Raw genomic sequence first — 23774 nt, 5'->3', positions numbered from 1 at the left:
ACCTAGCCTTAATTAGATTAAGGCATCCAGTTGCAGCATTTCAGTGAATCTATATGGAGAATTGGGAAGTGTCAGTCGTTCTATTTATAAAAGCATACTTAAAATGTATACAGGTCCAGCCTTGTTATACATGGATTTTTTATACACGGATTTGACTCAACACGAATGGCCCCCTGCAAATGAGAAGGAATGTGCTAATCCCTGGAGAAGAGGAAAAATGCACCCCTTTAAAACCACAGTTTAAAAAACTGCTTTTTACTGTTGCAGAGAGACAGTCATACAAGTGATTACAGGTATAACCCAAGTATACACGGATTTTTCTATCTCAAAGCTGATGAAAAGGGCCCCTTAAATTAAAGGAAAACAGTCTAATAATGCCAGAGAGGGCAGCTGGCTGACAATCCATCAATCATTCTCTTTGCAGGCTTCACTCCCCCCTTCACTCTGAGCAGGTGAAAGAATGGCAGCGATTATCACCTTCTCCATTCTTTCCCCCTTGTTGGGGCTCCCGGAGAAGGGAGGGATTGCTGCCTCCTAGTGAAGCCTAAGCTCCTGGAGAGAGACTGATTGTCTCTGTGTGCATTAAAAAGGTCAGCAAGGCTGTTTTTAAATCACCAGAGAAAAGAGACTTTGTTTTTTAAACTGATTTGCTATAGTGCGTTTTTTGCCATCCATGTGAATTCTTGGAACAGAACCCTCACGAATAATGAGACTCAACCTGTATATCCAATACCAAAGAACTGAAACCAGTTTCAGTCACATAGTCCTCAGGAAGAGGGGAAAAAAATCTGTTTCAAGATGACCAACTACTCACTAGTCTCTTGTGTATATTGTATGTGCTGCTAAAATAAAGTACCGGTATGTATGTTTTATAATGTTTGGAATGAAACACTGTTACATGCAAGCAGTGTAAAGATAGAACACAATTTATTCTAGTCTATTTTCAGGCCTGTCAGCTATGTGATTCTCCTTTGTGTATCTTGCTAAAAGACAGGGCTCGTTGAAGAATAAGTTATTTATGAAGTCAGTGTATGTGAGAGATGGATGGGTCCTTATGATGTTTAATTCATAAGCAGATTATTGTGAACATTGCACTTAAGTTGGTCTCCAGTTGGACATCACATGATCTATGATGTAAGATCTGTGGTACAACAAATTTCTGTTTTTCTTCTTCCTTCCCTTTTCCTGCTCCTCTCATAGAATCAAAGAGTTGGAAGGGTCCCACAGGACCATCTAGTCCAACCCCCTGCCTGTTGAAGGAAATCCTCCTAGAATATCTCCATCAGGTGCCTGTTGAGCTTCTGCTTGAAGGTTTCCACTGAGGAAGAATCCATCACCTCCCTTGGTAATGGGTTCTACTGCTGAACTGCCCTTACAATTAAGAATTTCTTTCTGATATTCAACTGGAATCTCCTTGCTTGCAGCTTGAACCCATTTGATCTAGTTCGACTCTCAGAGACAGTTGAGAACAAATTTGTTCCTTCTTCCATATGACAGCTCTTCAGGTATTTGAACAGTGCTGTCATATCCCCTCTCAACCCCTCTTATATCTTCTTAGCCAACATATCAAGTTCCCTCAACCTTTCCTCATAGGGCTGTTTTCTAGACATCTGATCCTCTGCATTGCTCTTTGAATCTGCTCCAGTTCTGCTACATTTTTCTTTAACTACAGTGTCCAGAACTGGACACAGTATACCAGGTGAGGTCTGACCAATGCAGAGTAAAGTAGAACCACTACTTCTCACGACTTGGAATCTATCCTTCTACTAATGCAGGCTAAAATTGCACTCATCTTCTTTGCAGCTGCATAACACTGTCGAATCGTGTTCATCTTGTGATCCACTGCAACTTCAAGATCCCTCTCACATATTGTGCTGCCAAGCCAGGTATCTCCCATTCTGTACCTGTGTCTTTGGTTATTTTTGCTAAGGCACTAAAATTGTTAAGGCACACCATCAGTTTTTGGACAATTGACGAGGCACACTGCACTGTCTGCTGGGGACTCGCATCCCTCAATGACTCTACTATGTGACCCTTCTGCAAAGTCCTGTGGCACACCTGTAGACCATTCATGGAATACCAGTGGCATTCCACTGGTAGTGGGGACAAGGGGGGCAAATGTTGCGGGAAACCATGCCTGCAGGGGTGGTGCCCTCTTCCTAGCCCCTGCTGCCTTCCTTGGCCCCTACATGGAGGGCCGCTGTCTCCCTTTTTTCTGAAAACCAGAAATGAAGTTTTAGATGTTCCAGAGGCCTTAGAACATCTTCAGAGAGCTGGAGGAGGCCATGTACAGCCTCCCCCAGAAGGCCCCGTGGCCATACAGTGGCCGATTACAGTGGATGTAGCTATCACATGTATTATGCTTTTCAGTGAGTTTGCTATTCTCTAAAAACGTATTCGTAGTAGTCCCACTTCTCATGCTTTGATGATGGAACTGCAAAGGAATTCATGAATGTCTGTTTTTGTGCTGAAATTTGCATTTAGTGAGAATTTTTCATCAAGCAGCCACACAAAACATGAAAATTGAAAGAATTTCTTTGCTTTTCATCCAAGTCCTCAATGCTAATCACAGCTCAGGAAGAACTATGTAAAAACCCCAAAGACTGAGGTGGGCTTGGAGGAGGCAGCCTCACATGGGCTGGCGGAGAGCTTATAGAATATAAAGGGATTTTACCTAAGCATTAGCTCGTTTGGTTCAGGAAGTTTCCCTGCTTAGTCAAACTCTGAGGTTGCACAGTTCCCTGGTTCCAAGATTCAGGAGCTCCACTTAATTGTTCCCATGGGGCTAGCTCAAGGACTGCTGTTAGCCTGTGACTTAGAGTAGGGCTGTCCAAACTTTTTGGCAGGAGGACCACATCATCTCTCTGACACAATGTCAGGGGCTAGGGAAAAAAAATTAATTTACATTTCAAATTTGAATAAATTTGCATAAATGAATATATTAGAGGTGGAACTTATATGAATGAATGAAGGTCTTGTAATAGCTCAAGGCCTATAAAAGGCCTTGCACAAAGCGAGGCTGGGCTTTCCTTCCTTCGCTACATCTCAGATGTGAAACAGCAAGCAGCAGAGGGAACTCTCGTCGCACAGCTCATGCGAGAGGTCAAACAGTTGCCCTCCCGCTGAGAGCAGTTGTGTCAGGCCAGCATGGGCTCCAGCAAGTCTCTGGAAGGCCAGAGGCTCATTAAAGACTGGGGGCTCCCCTTGGGCGGGATTGAGAGTTCTCAAGGGTTGCAAGTGGCTCCCAGGCTTGGGTTTGGACACCCCTGACCAGAAGTTAGGCTTTGGGAGATTTTGCAGATTTCGTTTTAGTGTCAGGACTTGGTTGAAAAATAGATGAACTGTTGAGGATGTGATTGAAAGCACACTAGAAAGGGCGTGTGTTTTTCAGTAATAATAGAAGTGAAAGTTAAAATGAAATGCTTTTGGCTCAACTCATATTTTATACTCATTCTTCTGTAAATTATAGCATTAATTGTCACTAGTCTGAGTTTTGTAGATCTGAGGCACAAGGGGTGTGCTCTCCTTCATCTTCTACAGTCCAGATGTACTGGAAACGAATAGAGCGTATTATCTAACAGCATATTATCTCTGTTACTTCAGAAATACAGTCAATTCCCCTTTTTAAAACACGTTTATCATTAATTTCTAAACATGTTAATGAAAAACGTGGTCACAAAAATATTGTAATGGGCTTTTGTGAAGCTCATGCATAAAATTTAAAAATAGCAGAACGAAATACACAAAACACACTAAGCACTATACAATGATTTTCACAGCAAATACATTTAAACCAGTGCTTCCCAAACTTTTTTGAGCCAAGACCCATTTTTTAAAATGACAATCACAACCCACTAGACTAGACAAAAAAATCTACAAATAAATATTTTCTTTATTATTATTAATAGTAGTAAGAATTAGGGTCCTGTGCTTCCAAGGCTGCTAGAGACCTTACGAAGAGAGAGAGAGAGAGAGTGGACATTTACTAGTCTCCCAAGAAATGGAGTCCCTAGAAACTCCCTAAAGACTGTTTCCCCAAACCTTTACAGTCATTCCAGGATACCCAGAAGGCTGAACTAAAGATGTGCAGTTAGATTTCCAGGCCAGAGAAAAGGCTGAAACTGGATTCACACATGATCTACAACATGTCAATTACTAGAGAAAATCAGAAAATGTGACATTTTAATTTAAAGCTTATCTCAATTTAACCCCTGGGAGCTGGGGGAAAAGAATAGGCCTTCAGTTTGGCTGTACTTGTTGTAAGAGGTGACTAAACAGCGACCGGGTAGATGGGACTCGTTAGCCTGGGAAGGCAGCTCATCAGAGAGAAGGAAAACTCTGATCCCAAACCTCCACTGCCTTGTGGCTACATCCAGTTATGGAAAAGGGTTCAGGAGAAAACCTTGAGGCAAAATCAGGAGTCGGAGTCCCTGAGGCAGTTCGCGGCTGTATATAGTCACGCGCTGACAACTCCTGCGACGCCGCTGGAACCAACCGTACTGGCTTCTGCCTTTCCATTGGACCATTTCAGTGACGTGGAGAGGGGGGATTTGCTGCATGGGTAACAGTCTATCCTCCATATCTACTCTACCCAGGCTTTGCACACTGGAGAGGACACTCTGTTCCAGAACCACCATTCAGAGCACAATACCATAGTCTTCCGAGACTGAAGGATGCCAACAGACTATCTCAATTTGAAGCATGAAGTTTAGCTCATTAGCATTCTAGTTAACAATTACTTAAAGAATAACTGAAAGAGTAACTTCCAGAAAGCTATATTTTGTATATGCAGGTATGACCTAGTTATCCATGGATTTTTTTACCTGGTTTTATCTCAATGCAATGAGAAGCACCCTTTAAATTAAAGGAAAAAAGTTGTTTAACAATAGCCTCATTAATGTGGGAGAGGGCAGCAGACCATCAATTATTCTCTCTCCAGGCACTTAGGACAGCTTAACTCTGATGCAAGTGACCCCTCCGTTCCCCCTGAGCACATGAAAGAATGCAAAGGGAAGTTCTTTCCCAGCTCTGCACTCTGGGTGAAGAGAGGGGTCCCTGCCTCAGAGTAAAGCCTTTCTATTCATCTGGAGAGAGAATGCTTGCCTGCCTGATGCCTCTGTCCTGCATTACAAAGGTCAGCAAGACTGTTTTTAAATCGCTGAGCAAAGGGACATTGTTTTTTAAATGGATTTCCTTTAGCACGATTTTTGGCATCCACCTGGGTTCTGGGAACAGAACCCTCATGAACACCAAGACTCAACCTGTATTGTACACAATTATGTTTTAAAAAACCAAAAGAGAAACTTCTATAAGTGTGTCTCTAAAAGTAGGGAGCAAGAGGTATATGGCTTAAAATTTGCTATGTATGTAGGCCAAGCTGCACTAAAAATAGTGCGTTCTTGTGCCCAAAGCTTGTGGGATGAGGTTTACCTCTTGATGTGTGTGAGTGTGAGTTCCATGGCCTCTACAGACTTGGATTTGAGGGAAGGGACACTTCCAGTAGCAGCCAGACTCATGGATCTAAACTTGTAGAATATAAGCTTCATTTGTAGCTACTGCCAATTAAAACAGCTGTTACCAGGAACTCACAATATTTCTTCATAGCTGTAAAAGTTGCCCAGATGCTATAGTTATTCTCCAGAATAATGTTTTTGTTCAGAGGAATCACTTCATGCATTCATCTCAGAGTCATCAAGTGATGTACACCTATGTGTGGACTTGTCCACTGTGGGCTTACTTTACTTTGTGGTTACCCTTTTCATTTAGTTTGTGTTAGATTTTGTGTGAAAGGAATTTATTTTGAATGGCTCCCATGTCATCAGCACAATGCTAACGAGACTTAGGCTGCAATCCTAACCACGCTTTCCTGAGAGTAAGCCCCATTCAACAAAATAGGACTTACTTCTGAGTAGACCTGGTTAGGATTGTGCCCTTAGGCCCAGATCCTAACCAGCTTTCCAGCACTGGCATAGCTGTGCCAATGGGACGTGTGCTGCATCCTGCAGTTGGGTGGCACTCACAGAGGCCTCCTCAAAGTAAGGGAATGTTTGTTCCCTTCCCTCAGAGCTGCATTGTCCTTATGCCAGTGCTGAAAACTGGGTTAGGTTTGTGCTCTAAGGGCCCTTAGAGCACAATCCTATGTATTTGTACTCAGAAGTAAGTCCTGTTGAGTTCAATGAGATTTACTCTCAGGGAAGTGTGTATAGGATTGCAGCCTTAACCAGAGAGATTTGAAAATCTGACTGCTTTTGTGATCTCCTGTATAATAAGGATTCAGTAACCAGGATGAATTTATTTATCCTAGCATAGCCTATGCTGACTGCATTTAGCACTCTGGCTAGTGTTTCTTCTATTCAGAGGGAGCTTTTGTTTGCATAGGGAGCTTGGACGATGGGAACACTAGTCAAGATGCTACTCTTTTATTTTAACAGACATTTGTGCTCTTACCTGATTCCTTTTATTTACCCCTTTGTCTGTACACTTCTTTTTTATTGCACTTGGAGGCTAATGGGTAAGAGATCACCAGTGCCAGGAATGAGTTGTCTGTTAGCTTCTGGGTCAATCATGTGTCTGGCTGGTCTTCAAATATTTATGGTATGCAATTTCTAAGACCTCTTAGGTCAAATATACTTTTCTTGCCATTTTTAGTGGCACCTAGTGTATGTTGAAACTTTACTGCAAAAATCTTAGGCCAGTGTTTCTAGTTAGTACAGACATATACATTCATCTGCCCTGTGTTCAGCTTCCCCTGTGTTCAGCTCTTATGTTCTAAAAAGAGAGTTGCTGGTGTATAAAATTTCCTAGAAGCAGAGATGGCCCAAATGGATCTGCCACCTGACAACATGCTTGACCTGCTGTTGCACATCTCTCTCCCCCCCACACACATTTTTAAAGAAGAATGCAGACTCTTACCTTGCTGCTTCCCAAACATCCTTTCCAATAAAACAGGAGGTATGGATCATACTAGGAATCATGTTTTATTTTAAGGGACCTCAGAGAAGGAGCAACACAAGTGGATAAGGAGGTGGATTGTTGGTGCCTGTGTGGTTTTAAGGTACCTACAAGAAAGGAGTTGTGGTGAGTGAGTAGGAAAATTGATTGATGTGGTTCCATCTGCAGCAGGCTGTAAAGAGGCTGTGGCAGACTTGGTGTGAATGGCATCCTGAGTCACACTGCTTCTCTCGCTGCATCATTTGCTTCATGGATGGGCTGGTCCTGCCTGGAATTAATACACTCTACATTAGCAGTCCTTATTCTTAATACAGGATGTGCCAGGGTTGATTGTGATACTTCAGTAATGTTGGGAGTGAAAGGCACTCTGCAGATACTAAAGAAAATACACCTCTCTGTTGCTGCTTCATGGGGGCTGGGGACAGAGACTGCCATTATATCCTACACCCCCCCCCCCAACCTGGGCCTGAAATCCCTACATGGGGCTACTTGGTTCTGCATAAGTTACTTTGCTGGTACAGATCTAAGTAGACCCATAGTGCCTGCTGGGAGTTTGACACAGGGTTAGGGAAAAAATGTTTCCTTACTTGGAGAGACCTCCAGCTGCCTCTGTGCCCATGTGGGATCCAGGACCGGCCATTTTGGTGCTGCTGTATTGCGGTGTGGGCAGCCCATTTAGGATTGGGCTGCACATCTCATACCAGGTGGATAAAGTCAGTCTTTCCTGGAGAGTCTGTAGGGTGCTCTGCAAAGCTTGACAGAGACATTTTGGAAACAAGGGGCAGTAAATATGATGTAGGCCATAAGGATTGCAGGCATTTAGGAAGTAGATCAGAGTCAGGTTCTGCAGGCCTGGGTAAGATCCCAGGGTTAGAATGTTGCCTCCGTAAAGCCAGAAATCAACATCTTACTAGCAGAGGATGCTTGCTGGCTGCAAAAACATCCTAAACATCAGTAGTGAGTAGGCATCAGTTGCAAAAGCTGGTGGGCAAATTTCTAGGTTTAATGCTTTGCAAATCTGGTATTGGTGGCTAGTCTCTCAGCTGGAGCACAGGGAAATCAGGGGCCTTATGTAGTTGGTGTGCCTGGGAAGCAGAAGATTCAAGCTTTTCTTCTTCAAGAAAAACATGCCACTGGTGCGAAGATACCACCCACAACATCAGTGTGATTTAGGGGACGTTAATACCACTCAGCATATGGCGATCATTGGTCATCCAGTTTATTTCATTTTGTTACATTTATACTCTACCTTGCTTCCATTTTGGTACATCAAATGGTGTATGTAGGGTTTCCAGCCAGCTTGCCATCCAGGCACTGACTGGACCTAGACCTGCTTAGTTTCAGCATGGTTGCTGCATTATATGCCCTTCAACTATGACCTGAAACCAGAGATGACCTGGTTGTATCTTTCTACTCTTCTTATAGCCAAAATAGATGCTCTAGTAGCAGAAGATGTGTATGGTTCATGACTATACCATGTCCTGGCAAATTATACTGCTTGTTTAGTTGGTCCAGGCATGTAAGAGATGCAGGGCAGTTTGAAAGACATCCTCAGTTATTGGCCCTGATCAAGAATGCCGTACAAACAAAAAATATGTTCTTTGGCCAACTAAAATGAAGTTGGTGCAGTAAAAAGTGTAATTGGGGGGTGTGTGGGTGGGTATATCACTGCAGGACTAACTTGGCACTCAGTAAAGGTGGAACATCAGGCTTTACCATGATGCATCCCTACAGTCAATGTAATGACGCAATAAATATGAAAGACTTATCATTCTTGTGTGTTTTTCTATGATTAATGAACATGTCATTTCTGGGTTTTAAAAATTCTCCCTGTATATCTCTGTCTGCATGACACTGTGCTGGGGTGTGATTAGCTCTTCAGGATTCTCCCATGGAAAACAGTAAAGGAAGGAAGTCAAAGGAGGATGGAGGCTTTGCATCCTGTGCTCTTCAGAGGGGAGTGGCTCCAAATAACATAATCTGAAGTTCTTCATATATACTAACCTGTGATGTTTAAACCTAGATAAGCACTTGCTCAGAGCACTGGAGGGGGTTAATTATCTGCATAGGGTAGTGTGGCTGGTCAGAGAGATCTTTAGAATGATCAGAGCTTTTTTAAAACCTTCCAGTCCAACAAGAAACAGAAGATGGAAAATAAAGAATTATTTTTGAAGTGAACGTATCATAGTACCAGTCACTGAGCAGCTCAGTGTACCTCACTTTTCCGAAGTCAGAAGACAGCTTTATTTAAAATGGAGCAATGAATTAACATAAACCTTAGAGAAGAACTTCCATCACGTAACATCTCCAGATTAACTGCTCTGAAATTGGACAATGCTATAACCTCTGTAGGATAAGTCAGGTAAGACCAGGAACTAGCAGTAAAGTGTGACTTAACCAAAGACAAATTTAAAAGTATATAAACTGTTCCATTTAAATGGCATAAGTTTTTGGACTGTAGATGTGCTATGGAGAGTGACTGTTAAAAAATCATCGAAATTATTTTACTAGTCAAAAGGGCTAAACCAAGTTGAAAGCTTTTTACATTTGTAGTTTAATGAGTAAGTTCAGCCATACACAGTTTGCTTACACTAACTTACTTAAAAGTTACTTTTTCAGTACTGTCTATTTTGTGCCTCGGGTGTTCAGTAGCCGGACAGTAGGTGAAGTCATTTGATGTGTGGTGTTGTAATCCTTTTAGATTATTTTTAGGTATTTACATACGAACATAAAAACAGCCCCACTGGATCAGGCCATAGGCCCATCTAGTCCAGCTTCCTGTATCTCACAGCGGCCCACCAAATGCCCCAGGGAGCACACCAGATAACAAGAGACCTCATCCTGGTGCCCTCCCCTACATCTGGCATTCTGACTTAACCCATTTCTAAAATCAGGAGGTTGCGCATACACATCATGGCTTGTACCCCATAATGGATTTTTCCTCCAGAAACTCGTCCAATCCCCTTTTAAAGGCGTCTAGGGTAGACGCCAGCACCACATCCTGTAGCAAGGAGTTCCACAGACCGACCACACGCTGAGTAAAGAAATATTTTCTTTTGTCTGTCCTAACCCGCCCAACACTCAATTTTAGTGGATGTCCCCTGGTTCTGGTATTATGTGAGAGTGTAAAGAGCATCTCCCTATCCACTCTGTCCATTCCCTGCATAATTTTGTATGTCTCAATCATGTCCCCCCTCAAGCGTCTCTTTTCTAGGCTGAAGAGGCCCAAACGCTGTAGCCTTTCCTCATAAGGAAGGTGCCCCAGCCCCGTAATCATCTTAGTCGCTCTCTTTTGCACCTTTTCCATTTCCACTATGTCTTTTTTGAGATGCGGCAACCAGAACTGGACACAGTACTCCAGGTGTGGCCTTACCATAGATTTGTACAACGGCATTATAATACTAGCCGTTTTGTTCTCAATACCCTTCCTAATGATCCCAAGCATAGAATTGGCCTTCTTCACTGCCGCCGCACATTGGGTCGACACTTTCATCGACCTGTCCACCACCACCCCAAGATCTCTCTCCTGATCTGTCACAGACAGCTCAGAACCCATCAGTCTATATCTAAAGTTTTGATTTTTTGCCCCAATGTGCATGACTTTACACTTACTGACATTGAAGCGCATCTGCCATTTTGCTGCCCATTCTGCCAGTCTGGAGAGATCCTTCTGGAGCTCCTCACAATCACTTCTGGTCTTTACCACTCGGAAAAGTTTGGTGTCGTCTGCAAACTTAGCCACTTCACTGCTCAACCCTGTCTCCAGGTCATTTATGAAGAGGTTGAAAAGCACTGGTCCCAGGACAGATCCTTGGGGCACACCGCTTTTCACCTCTCTCCATTGTGAAAATTGCCCATTGACACCCACTCTCTGCTTCCTGGCCTCCAACCAGTTCTCAATCCACGAGAGGACCTGTCCTCTAATTCCCTGATTGTGGAGTTTTTTCAGTAGCCTTTGGTGAGGGACCGTGTCAAACGCCTTCTGAAAGTCCAGATATATAATGCCCACGGGTTCTCCCGCATCCACATGCCTGTTGACCTTTTCAAAGAATTCTATAAGGTTTGTGAGGCAAGACTTACCCTTACAGAAGCCATGCTGACTCTCCCTCAGCAAGGCCTGTTCGTCTATGTGTTTTGAGATCCTATCTTTGATGAGGCATTCCACCATCTTACCCGGTATGGATGTTAGGCTGACCGGCCTATAGTTTCCCGGGTCCCCCCTCTTTCCCTTTTTAAAAATAGGCGTGACGTTTGCTATCCTCCAATCTTCTGGCACCGTGGCCGTTTTGAGGGACAAGTTGCATACCTTAGTCAAGAGACCTGTAACTTCATTCTTCAATTCCTTAATAACCCTTGGGTGGATGCCATCAGGGCCTGGTGACTTATTGATCTTTAATTTATCAATGAGGTCTGAAACATCTTCTCTTTTAACCTCTGTCTGACTTAACTCCTCGGTCAGGAGGGGCCGTTCGGGCAGTGGTATCTGCCCGAGGTCTTCTGCCATGAAGACAGATGCAAAGAACTCATTTAATTTCTCTGCCATCTCTAAGTCTCCTTTTATCTCCCCTTTCCCTCCCTCACCATCCAGAGGGCCAACCGCTTCTCTGGCGGGTTTCCTGCTTCTAACATATTTGAAGAAGCTTTTATTATTCCCCTTAATGTTGCTGGCCATGCGTTCCTCATAGTCTCTCTTGGCCTCCCATATCACCTTCTTACATTTCTTTTGCCACAGTTTATGTTCCTTTTTATTCTCCTCATTAGGGCAAGACTTCCATTTACGGAAGGAAGCTTCCTTGCCCTTCACAGCCTCTCTAACTTGGCTGGTTAGCCATGCGGGCACCCTTCCGCATCCATTTAAGATGGATATAAATGCAACACAGCCTTGCCTTGTAACTTAACATTATGTAGAAAACATTGTCCAGTTTGTTTTGTTAATATCTGCAGGAAACAAAACTCATTTTGTATGGTTACAGAATAAATCTGTGTATCTCTTCAACTGTCAAAATGAAAACCATTTATGTGAGGAAGTAAGGAACCATATGGGATGCACTGCATGTTGGGGAATAAGTTTGTGGAATGTTCAGAAGATTTTAATGCAAATGCTATTGCTATATTTATCAAAACAAGGACACTTTTGCAGAAAATTTGGAGATATATGCCAAGGAATTGGCTCAAATATTTCAATGTAATTGGATCGAGTTCATCTGGAAATCTGTATTTTGAAGTTCCATTACTTTCAAAGGGAATGTTAAGCACATGCTTAACTCTGTTCTGTTAAAATCAATCAGATTAAAAAAAATGCTTACCTTTGCTTATATGATGCTAATTACAAAGTGCTATGATTTATAATTATCAGTTTACCATAGGTTGGTACTAAATTGGAATTGGTGTAGTCCTGACCTGCAGCATGTAGATGTAAAATGTTTGAAAGTAGTGTGGGTACCATCACAAGATGGGATTATATGTTCTAAGCCATTTGTGTCTGGTCTGCCTGGTATCAAGCAGATGGCCAGGTTTCAAGCAAAGCATTTACTTCATGGTTAAAAAAAAAAAAAAATCTTATTTTGCCTAATGATGCAGATTCCTGTGTGATTTCTTCAGCACTGTTATACAACTCTCCACATTTTTTTAAAAGAGGCAAGTAAACATCATTCATATTGGAGAAGACTTCTATTGCTATCTTTCTGCACTACTAAATTTCAGTACTGTGGCATGTGTTGTATAGTTTAGAAAAGTGACAAGCTCTGCTCTGCTGGGAGGAATGGGGGCAGTTGCGCTCCTGCTCCCAAGTGTCAGAGTGTCACCACTTTTGAAAAGTTACCTTTGCCCAGTTAGCAAAGATGACCCTTTCCATAAACTTTGCATTTTCTAGTTCAGCACCCTCAGTGTTTCCAAGGTCTCCTCTGTTTTGATTTTATTCATTCTTGCCCTTTGTAGTTGGACCTTGCTCCCAGATCACTGGCATGGTGCTATCCTCTTTCTTCCTTCAAACCTCTCCTCAAGACCCATTGGCACTTAGGTGTGCCAGTATTCTGTGCTCCTTCCTTCTCTCGTACTCAGCTTGGTTTTATGTTAGCAAAATGGCTGGCGCAGAATCAAGGAGACCCATTGGGGAAGGTGTGGTTTTCCCCAGGGTAGGGGGTGAAAGTTTCTTTACTCTGAGGAGACTTCTGTGATTGTCCCCCTACCATAAGATTCAGGGCACAATCCTATCCTGTGCTGGAACAGGCAAGCCAGGAGACTTGCACTGTATCCAGCGCAGGATTGTGGCCAAAAGTGGCTTAGCCAGAGGCAAGGGGAAACTTTTCCCCTTACCCTTGGGTAAAGGCTGTTGGCCCCTATGGGTCTCCTTGGTCTTGTGCTACCTCTGGAGGTGGCACAAGTCCGAGGAGAGTGGCGCGGCTTCCGAATCCCAGTCCTGCTTCCCTCTCCCTGCCCACCCGCCCCCGCACTCAGAGTCAGTTTTGCTCCTACGGGTATTTTCTCTTAAGCATGAAATTGACTAGATTTGGAAGAAAAAGCTTGTGGTGTGGTTGGAAGAAAAAGCTTGTGGTGTGGTAGGGGAAGGAGGTAGCATTTACTATTAAATGACTTTAGGGTAAGTGCTTCTGCTGTGTAGTGGAAAGGCAGTCATCCTTAAAACAAATTTGAAAAAGTAAAAGCAAAACAAATTTTTCTGCTTCTCAAAATCTGAATTAACATTGGGGAAGAATTGGCCAAAGGGACACAAGAAAACATTTAGTACTGAACAATATGATTGTTTATACAGCGTATCACATAAATCAACTTCTTGGAGATTCAGGTCTAGTTACACATTACAAGGAATGTGTGTTGCATAATGAAATGAAATGAAATGAAAGGGGGAGGTGGGGGATTCTAGTATTTAGGACCTGCTACAGTTTCTATTCTGATTGTTCCCTCCCATGTGCTGTTTCCACAGGGAAACTTTTCTTTTTTTTTAAATTGACTGTAAACAGTGAGGTGGCACAGCTGGGATAGAAAAAGTACTAAAGCCCCCTCATTCCCATCACTGTTTTACCAACCCTCTTTAAAAAAAAAAAAGACAAAAACTAAAACCCCACAGTGCACTAACACATGTTGTACCTAGTTTTAGCATGTGCTTTCAGAAATACTGTACTGTCTGTAATTCAAGTGTCACATTTTCACTGGCTACAATTATGCATTTACCTTTAAAGTGGTTTAGGGCACAATCCTAACCAGGTCAACTCAGAAGTAAGTCCTATTTTGTTCAATGGGGCTTACTCTCAGGAAAGTGTGGTTAGGATTGCAAGCCTTAGTGGAGGATATGGTGAGGATTGAGATCTGCTTTCTGTCCCACATTAGCAACACCTTCTGTCTATGCAAGTGGCCAAGAGAAGTTCAAAGCCACCATGTTAGTGACACTCAACAACTGTAATCTGTTATAGGAATGTTAAAGGTAAGCCACAGGCCACTGAGCAAAAGTACACCAAATCCTTGTGGACAGCAGCTGCTTTTCAGTGATGCAAGGTCACTCCAAGTCTTATTCCACTCATTCTGATGCAAAGTCTTATTCTGCTTGCTCTTTACAACAGTACAGATAGAGTGAGCCAGTGATTGAAAAGAAATGAGGGGGTTAGCTATATACATCCTAAATTAGATTAGTCAGCTTGACTGCTCAGGCGCTGGGTTTGATGAGTGTCTGCCCCCCCCAATCGGTGTCATGACTGTATCAGTCATATTTTTTGTTACTAGGTTATCAGCACTACAGAATGACTCTTGAAGCAGTGTTGCTTTTAACAAAAGCATTTCCTGTTTAATAATAATAAAATGAGCATGAGGCAAAGCTCATAAGTGTGAATTTCTCTGTTAGTGCAGTATGGAGTTTAATGCCTGTTACCCTTCTGTAGCCTCACTTCCACTGTGAGTTACTACTATTAAATGGGAATTCATCTGAAGAGTTTCCTGCATTTGGTTTTGTGACTCTAAGGCAAGAACACTGCTTACTAAACTACTAACCTTTGGCAGTATTTGACCCTGTAAGTGTTTGGGTGTATATATAGCTGAACTGAGCTTCAAGTTCAATTCCCAGTTTACAATTTCAGCTGGTTAGAAGAAAGAGGAGAGAACCATGTCAGCTGAAGCTTACAGCCTTGGATGATATGATGAGGCAGCAGTGGATTTGTACTTGAAGGGGACTTACCACTTCACAGAAAGGTGAAATCATGGCTTTATTAAAGTCAGGGGAGCTTGTGCCATGGATTTAACTGAGGCAAAATTTCAAATTCAGTATCCTTACTCTTGGAACTCTGAGTATGTGGAAAAGTATTAACTCCCTTTTGCTAGTTTCCCTAGCCAAGATTAGTGTATGTATATATGTATGGTGGTTAAGCGTGGTTAAGTGTCTGAGCTGCAACACAGCTCAGAACTTTCCTAGTTGGAATCTCACCACTGCCTTGAACTCTCTAGGACAGGTGGCCTCAGGCAAAACTGCTCCCTGTCAGCTTCAGCTCCCTAGTGCAATATGGCAATAGTAATATTTATCTTACAGAGCTGTTGTAAGGACAGCATAAAGATAATGTATGTGAAGCAGTTTGCACTCTCAGAAAACATTATACAAATGTTAAGTAGTATTCTAAATTCACTCACCATTTTTGAAAACAGGATCAGGAATCTGTATATGAGAAACAAACTGACCTAGTGATGTGCCATTAGTATAAACCAGGGGTGTCCAAACTTTTTAGCAGGAGGAACACATCATCTCTCTGACACTGTGTTGGGGGCTGGGGAAAAAAGGAGTTATATTTCTAATTTGAATAAATTTACACAAATGAATACATTAGAGATGGAACATATGAATGAATAGCTAATGGCCTATAAAAGGCCTTGCACAAAGCAAGGCTGGCCTTTCCTTTGCTGCCACTGCTGTATCACCCATGTGAAACAGCAAACAGTGGAGGCAACCCTTGTCCCACAACTCACACCAGAGGTTGAACAGTTGGCTGTCACGATGAGAACAGTTGTGTTAGGCCAGTGCAGGCTCCAGCAAGTCTCCAGAGGGCCAGAGCTAATTGGAGACTGGGGGCTCCCAGTGGGCTGGATTGGGAGTCCTTGAGGGCTGCAAATTGCCTCAGGGCTGGGGTTTGGGCACACCTGTTATAAACCATCTGGAACAAACCAGGATGTCAGGCCACAGTTTGGGCCTGGTTTGATATCCTGGCTTGTAGTTAGTTAACCCACAGATTCCTGAGTTGCTACATAATTGGGAATTGTGGTTTAACAGTGAAAGCTTCTGCTCTCTCTCTGAATGGAAGGAGGAGATGGGAAAGGCCTCGAGGATGCCCATTACTCCTTTAGGTTCATGGTGCAATACAATCCAACTTTCCAGTGCTGATGCAGTCGTGTGCTGCATCCTACAGTGGGGAGGCTGTCACAGAGGCTTCTATGCTAAGGTGAATAGATGCAATTGCTTTCCCCCTGCTTAATACAAGAAGAGCATCACTTTGAAACGTGTCTCTTTACTCAGTTAACCTGCTTAAAGGGAATACTAATTTCTCCAGTGTTTCCTCCATGGCAGGGTCAGTCCTTCAGATCTGGGTTGCCCCTCCTCCTCAGACAGGCAGGTCAGGTGGAAAGTCTTACAGAGGAGAGGAGCACCATCTGAATTTGCTGTTAGTAGAAATGATGAACACACACAGAGAAAGTAGATATGACTACATTTCTACCCAATGTTGCATATAAACAACAGGGATCAAGTGTGTACACATGTGGGCTGGACAAAAATGTGTTAAACGAAAACTCCAGAGGTTCTAGATTAAATATGTGGTCTCTCTGCAAGGTGGATGTGGCCCAAAACAGTAATTTCTCAAGCACTTTGCCTTAACTCTTCTGTCCTACAAAACTATTGGTTTGCTTTGACCAAGATTATTAACATGTAGGAAAGCAAAATGCACAGAAGAGTCATAGAATTCTTAGAAGACGTAAAATGTTCATATTTTACTATATTCACATATTTTGTTAAATGTTAGAGGTGCTTATCCTTCCCTTTCCACTTCTTATTTCCCTTCTTAGTGGTGATTGGAGATTGTCTAAACTGAGGCTACAATCCTATAAAAACATAATGCTGACTGCTGAGTAGATGTGCATAGGATTACACTGTGAGCTTGCTTGGTTGAAGCTCCTTAAGAGGCATTCATGGAAAACCCAACCAGATGTGAACAGTATACAAGAATTCAAAATGTACCCCTTAGCCATGCAGAGTGGGACTTTCACTCCCTGCTAGTCTACTTGCTTACCAGTCACTCCCCACCCAATCATCTGACCTCCCTAGGGGAATGCAGTAGAAAAGAAGAAATTTTTCCCAAGGGTTAAATGTCAGGACAGCTTAGTATTTGCACAAAGCCTTAAATGATTAAATGTGAAAGATAGTTTCAATTGTAACATGTTAGTTTTGAACTTTGCTTATTTTGTTGTGAAGAAAAAATATTTAGATTGTGAGCCCCTTGGGGACAGGACTATTAACATGTAGGGGGAAAAAATATAATAAGCCACTCTGAACTCAAGGGGTAGAGTGGCATATAAATAACTAAATAAAACCTCTGTTTGATCAGCCTTAAAATGTAGAACTTAACTACATTTGTCTGCTGTCTTATAAAGACCACACATACACCCACATACCTGTCATTCAGTTAAATAAATTGTGGTTCGTTAATCAAGTTGCAGTCAAAAAGTTTTTAGCCATTGAAAGTGTTTTAATTTAGTCAATAGATTAAATCTGTTGTTTTAAAAGCAATTACTCTAAAGGAAAAGTGTATGTTCTGGATGCACATGCGAAGGAATCATCATAAAAGGCATTCTTTTTGTTCCTCACACAGAAGGGAATCTCTTTTATGATGAAGTGTGCCACACACACACACACACAAAATTTGCTTACTAATCAGAAATACATATTTAGTTGAGCAAAATGTTGTAATTAATCTGATTGAATAAATGTTTGTAGACTCAATAAATATTAATGTACGATTAATTTACTCAATTTACTCGTATATTACTCAAAATCCTTTCTAAAGATTTTGATCAGGCAAACTGATACAAAGATGCACTCAGGAGAGTGAATCAACCTTTTGTCTCAGTTAGCTGCTGACTACTATGTAGTATGCTTTCCCTGACACACAGTTTTACAGTATTATTGCATGTTAACAGTTTACAGAGGAAAAAAGCATGTCCTTTGTCTTTCAGATGAGAACTCACCAGCAAACTTCTGGGATTCCAAGAATCGTGGTGTGACGGGAACACAAAAAGGACAAATCATATGGCGGATTGAACCTGGCCCCTATTTTATGGAACGTAAGTAATCTGGGTAATACGAGATGTTTATATGAATAGTAGTGTCATACTTGCTTTTCTGAAACTGTTATCCTCTGTAGTCTTTTGTTGCTGAAGAGGGTGGGAGATCACCCTCAGAATCTGAGTGGGAAGGAAGTGGTGTGATCGCAAAATCTAAGCATTTTAAGGGTATTGATAAATTATCAGTTTTCAGTTAACAGAATAGATAGGCTTATTCTGCAACCAATGCAACAGATTTTAGGTGGATCATGAAACATAAGCTTAGAAGAATGTGTTGATAGTATATGTAATGGTTTGTTGAGAGAGAGGCTGAAATTGGAATATAGATGATACATGAGCAATTTCAGCTGTTAGAAAAATGTTTGGCAATTTTCTTCAGTTGCTCATCTTTTATGTAACTTGTGTTGCTGTGCTTGTTAAAACTGAACTAGCAGGCAAAAGGGAACGATTATTTTGAAGAAAGTCTAATTTTAAAAACCTCAAAGAAGTTCAAGCTTCTTGCTCAGAACAGCTGAGGCTCAAGTGTTTGGTTTTTTTCTAAAACAGCACAGGGAATTGAACTGCAAAAATGTAATTTGAAGAACATTGTACAGTGATTATGGTCCTCTTGGTTAAAATGGGACCATGTCAGAATAAATGGCTCTTGGAGATATGAAAGGTTATATGCAGCCTGTTCCAATTGTAACACAGTGTTTGTCAAAATAAATTAAAAATGTGGATTTACTTCTTAAACATTGCTGAACTTCAAATGAAGTTGCACTCATATTCCAGTACATCATATATAACAGTTCACCTAAACAGCTGGCCTAATGACCACCTTTCCTACGGTTTTGTGTCTTTCATATCCTAGAATCAATGGTACAGCAATGTTCTTTGTCCAACAATTCATGATCTTGGAATCTTCTGAGTTAGAAATTTTTCATAAATACCTTTTCTCCTTCTGCTGTTAATGCTTTTTTAAATCACAAGATTCTAGTCAAAAACTTACTCTTAGTCATCAGCTTAAATATAAAGTGGATATCTTAAAGGAAAATTGTGTGCACAGTGATTTGAAAATTATTTCGTTTCTGTCTGCCTAATTTTCCCTATAATCATGCTCTGCCACTGTTATCAGTTAGAAAAGTCTGATGCTTTAACTGCTTTCTTTCTGTTGTGTTGTGTTCACTTGGGGACAAAAATAGAATTATTTCAAATGACAAAACACATCTGAGAACAAAAATTTTGTGCAACATCAAATATTTTTAAAACTTTAAAGGTTGCAATCTCACATGTTGCATGTTAGGCTGGAAGGGGCGATTTGGATCCGGTGGGAGCCTTTGTCACCATCCATGCCCCTTCTTGGGCCCAGTCTGCCCACAACCTGCCCCATGCCAACCTCCCCCTCCCCACCCTCCCCTACCCAGGCTGTCTTCATTCTGTTTGGTGGGAAACTTAATGTTGTCACCTCCGAGAATCTCTCTGACCAGCTTTAAAGACCATGCTGGCCTCCACGCTCACGTCTGCCTCAGCTCAGCTGCCGCATAGTGCTTTCTGGCACTTTCGCAACAGCTGTTGCCAGGGCAGCATGCCAGAAACTGCCATTGCGGCCCTGGTGGATTGGGCTGTTAACACTATTAATCACTGTGTGGAAGCTCCTCACAATCATGGAAATATAGTGGAGGAATTGAGTGTAAAAGTAATGGTCCAGACTTAAGACACCCTTATGTCCACAAAACATAACAAAATTATACATGCCTCTATTTTTTTCTCCTTTTAGCTCATAAATACCACACCAACTATTCTGTCACAAGAACTCTGAAATCCCCTGTCCTGATCTTTTTAGCATTTAGTAGTGGGAACTTAGAGTTAGGAGGAAGTGAGGGAGAGAAAACTAAAGGTAAGGATGAAGGGTTATAGTCTTTCTTAAAGTGCTTCTTTTTCACACTCAAAATGGAGCTGTAAATTCATGCTGGTGCACAGAGCAGTGGCACCCAAAGCTGCAACTGCGGTCCTACAAAATTGCGGTCCCCGTCGGGACCGCAGCTTTTTGTTCCGTCTCTGCGTGGCTCGTCCTTCTGGTAGACCTGGGGACTGGGATGATCTGGGAAGTCATGTTTGTTGCCCAGCATCCCAGAAGTCTGCGCAACAGGACGTCTGGGCAGACGCAACTGCCCAGAACACCCTGGTGCCTGGATCTACCCTGAAGAGAAGCCATGCAGAGGCGTAACAAAATGGTCCGCTCACCGAGCAGATAGATCCATCTGGACCCCAGATCCAGCTCCTGGACTGGGCTGAGGTTTGAGTGGCCTTGCTATAGAGTACGGCCTATTGTTAAAAATTTGAGTGAGGGCTATAAGGCATGAGCCAATCTGAATGAGTGCTATGAGTGGCACAAGCAGGATACGTTTTTGGCACTTCATGACTAGAACACAAGGACCTTTAGGCGTGGCCGTAGCATACAATTAGGCCTCCATTCCAGCCTGCCTCTCTAGTGGTATCTGGTGCCCACTCTGGTCTAGTAAACTGGAGCTAAAATACTCCAAGGCAAAAGATGCTGCATATATACTATGGTGTTCCCTGGAGTGGTGCTGTCACCTGTCACATTTACCAAACTAGTTTGGGACCTCTCTGCATTAAAGTCCACTTTCAATTGCTGTATCAAGTTCAGTTTCTCCACCCACTAATACCTTCTGTAACTCTTGCCATAAATAACTGTTAAAGGCATAGCACAAAGGGTTTCTCTCATGTCTCAGTTTCTCCCTAGTACAAAGAAAAATATAACTCCCCTAGATGCTCCAGAATATGCAAGGACAAGCATAACAATATAAAAATCATTTAAAGGCCCTCTTTTTGTCCTGTAAGACATCATCATATCCTACCTGAAAATGTTTTGGGGATAGAGGGGGGGAAGAAGACTTTGACTCAGAATCCAGATACAAGCTGAATGTGCTTGATACATGAGAATGTGCTGTCCAAATGAATAAGTTGTATTACTCAGGAGAGGACATGAAGAGGAGACTGAAGAAAAGGAGAATGATACAGCTGCCAAATACAATGTTCTGATCTCCGTTGCAATAGACAGGCACCCTCAGGCTGTCACCTGCAAAAAAGACTTCAGTGCTAATGCCATCAGAGGTGCAGGAAAGTGTCACTCTTCTCATTGCCGGCTGAGCAAAGAGTGAAATGGCAATATCTACATGGAATGTCACTCTTTTTTTGGCTGTGGAAGTTGAAAAAAGCAGCAAAAAAGGTGGAAAATTTTCACTGATGGGAATGCATCAAAAAGCTCTTTTGGGTTACTGTTGGTTTTCTGTGACAGTTTTTGTGTGGAGAGGAGATCGCTGTCTTCTAGCTTTTGCATACAGAAGAGCACCTTTAAATTCAACCCAATTTCTTTTAAATTCTTAGATTTACTTGGTTCTGTAATTTTCATAGAGAAGCAGTAAGCCATGCAAAACTGCTACCAGTGTTTTTTTTTAAAGACTGAATTAATGTAGTAAATAAAACCTGATTTATTTGTGTACCTACTGTTCAACTTATAGGTAGAGGCAAAGTAATATACTTGGATTTTAAACTAAAAATATGGAAAACATATACAGTCATGTGTTGCTTAACAACAAGGATGCAGATCAGCATCCCTGTCGTCAAGCGGGGCTTGATGCTATGCGAATCCTACAAAGGTGGGGGAAGCTCTGCTCCCCTTGCATCGAGAGGCTTTTCTGAGCCTCCCAGAGGCAGTACATGACCGCTCGCTGCCTCTGAGGCTCAGAATGCTAGAATTGCGCGAGAGACGTGACTTCTGGTTTTCAGAAATTGCAGAAACCAGAAATTGCATCTCTCGCTTGATTGGGGCATTCTGAGCCTCTCAGAAGCAACATGCAGATGTGTGCTGCCTCTGGGAGGCTTAGAAAAGCCTCCAGAGGCAAGGGGAGCAGAGCTCCCTTCAGCTTCGGAGGCTTTAGGGGGTGCAACCTCCTGACTAACATACTGACTAACATACCCATTGGGTATGCATGCCTCTGTATTTCAGCAGAAGAAGAAGATCATCTGTGCATGCCCTAATCCAACTGCATGTAGCAGAAGAGCCGTACCAAATCTAAAATAACTATCATTAGATGACTAACATACCCATTGGGTATGCATGCCTCTGTATTTCAGCAGAAGAAGAAGATCATCTGTGCATGCCCTAATCCAACTGCATGTAGCAGAAGAGCCGTACCAAATCTAAAATAACTATCATTAGATGACTGTCATCAGATGACAAATATTTTGTTTAGGAGACTTTCCACATATTTTTAAAATATGCAGTTTAGATAGGGCTGATGGTTTTTAGCTGTTCAGCTATTTGGGGTTATCTCAACCCTTTGGGGTTGGCCATGATAGGGTAACTCAGTAAAGGCTGGTGTTTACAACTACCTAGTAAGAGAGAAATAGAGGAAAAATTTCAGGGCTGGAATCCTGCACACATGGTTACGTTGCTTAATCCTATTGACTTCTGTGGGGTTTAAGCAGCTTTACTGTATGCGATTTGCAGCCAAAGTCTTTGAGGATCCATATCAGAGTAATGGTTTTTCCCAAATTTCAGTACCACATTATAATTAATATGAACTCAATGACTTATGACCTCAGTAGCTACAAAAGCAACTGTTCCATTGTCTGTTTCTATTCAACACGAATCTTGCATAAGATCTACATCATGTTTTAACTCTTCTTTTCAGCTGAAATAAAGATTTGTTTTAAATACTACCATGGTATAAGTGGAGCCTTGAGAGCAACAACTCCGTGTATTACTGTAAAAAACCCAACTGTAATGGTAAGTATATTCATTGGTTGTTTTTAGGCCTAAAGTTAACATTAAATCTGCAACAACAACAAATTTTCGTCATTTGTTTGTTGCTTGCTTATATATACCTTGGCACTTGGCGACCAAAATGGCCTCTGGCGGGACTTACAACAGAATAATAAACCAGCCACAAATTAAAATGCCAAATATACAATAATCAAAGCATAAAACCAATTGTAATTAATAAAAATTTAAGGACCCAGGGAGAAGGAATAAATTCATCAGGTGATCAAAATGAAATGCCTGGTAAAACAGAAATGTCTGTGTCAGATGCTAAAAGCGAGGGGGCCATGTTCCAGTGTGACTGGAGGTGCATTGCAATATTAAAACCATTTAAGCTTAAGTCTTTAAGGGCGCAATCCTAATCCATTTTCTAGCACTGACATACGGGCAATGCAGCTCCAAGATAAGGGAACAAACATTTCCTGACATTGAGGAGGCTTCCGCGACTGTCACCCAACTGCAGGATGCAGCACATGTCCCGTTGCCACAGCTATGTCAGTGCGGGAAAGTTGGTTAGGATTTAGCCTCACTTACAGCACAATCCTAACCTGCCCTAGAGCAGGCCGGCCGGAGGGACTACGCTGCATCCATGGCAGGATTGGTGCTGAAAGCAGCTCAACCCATGGCACAAATCCGAGCAGCCTGGTTCTGCCTCGAGTTGCCTGGGAACGGG

At 42.2% G+C, this 23774-nt stretch overlaps 1 protein-coding gene across 3 annotated transcripts in view; it reads left to right on the top strand.

Annotated features, from left to right (window-relative positions):
* The window catches only part of HECW2 (HECT, C2 and WW domain containing E3 ubiquitin protein ligase 2), a 184680-nt gene that overhangs the window by 74762 nt on the left and 86144 nt on the right, over positions 1–23774 (top strand). For 2 of the 3 annotated variants that reach the window (XM_066614981.1, XM_066615068.1), the window contains 2 exons: positions 18169–18276; positions 22974–23068. In XM_066614981.1, the coding sequence (XP_066471078.1) occupies positions 18169–18276; positions 22974–23068 (203 nt within the window). Of the gene's footprint in view, positions 1–1812; positions 1887–18168; positions 18277–22973; positions 23069–23774 lie in introns of those variants that run through there. The other variant, XM_066615238.1, reaches the window with a different exon arrangement.

Source organism: Tiliqua scincoides, chromosome 1 (genome assembly GCF_035046505.1).
Source record: "Tiliqua scincoides isolate rTilSci1 chromosome 1, rTilSci1.hap2, whole genome shotgun sequence".
In the NCBI taxonomy this organism is placed as follows: Eukaryota; Metazoa; Chordata; class Lepidosauria; order Squamata; family Scincidae; genus Tiliqua; species Tiliqua scincoides.
Note: the sequence above shows the minus strand (reverse complement) of the source record. Positions and strands in the feature narration are given on the sequence as shown.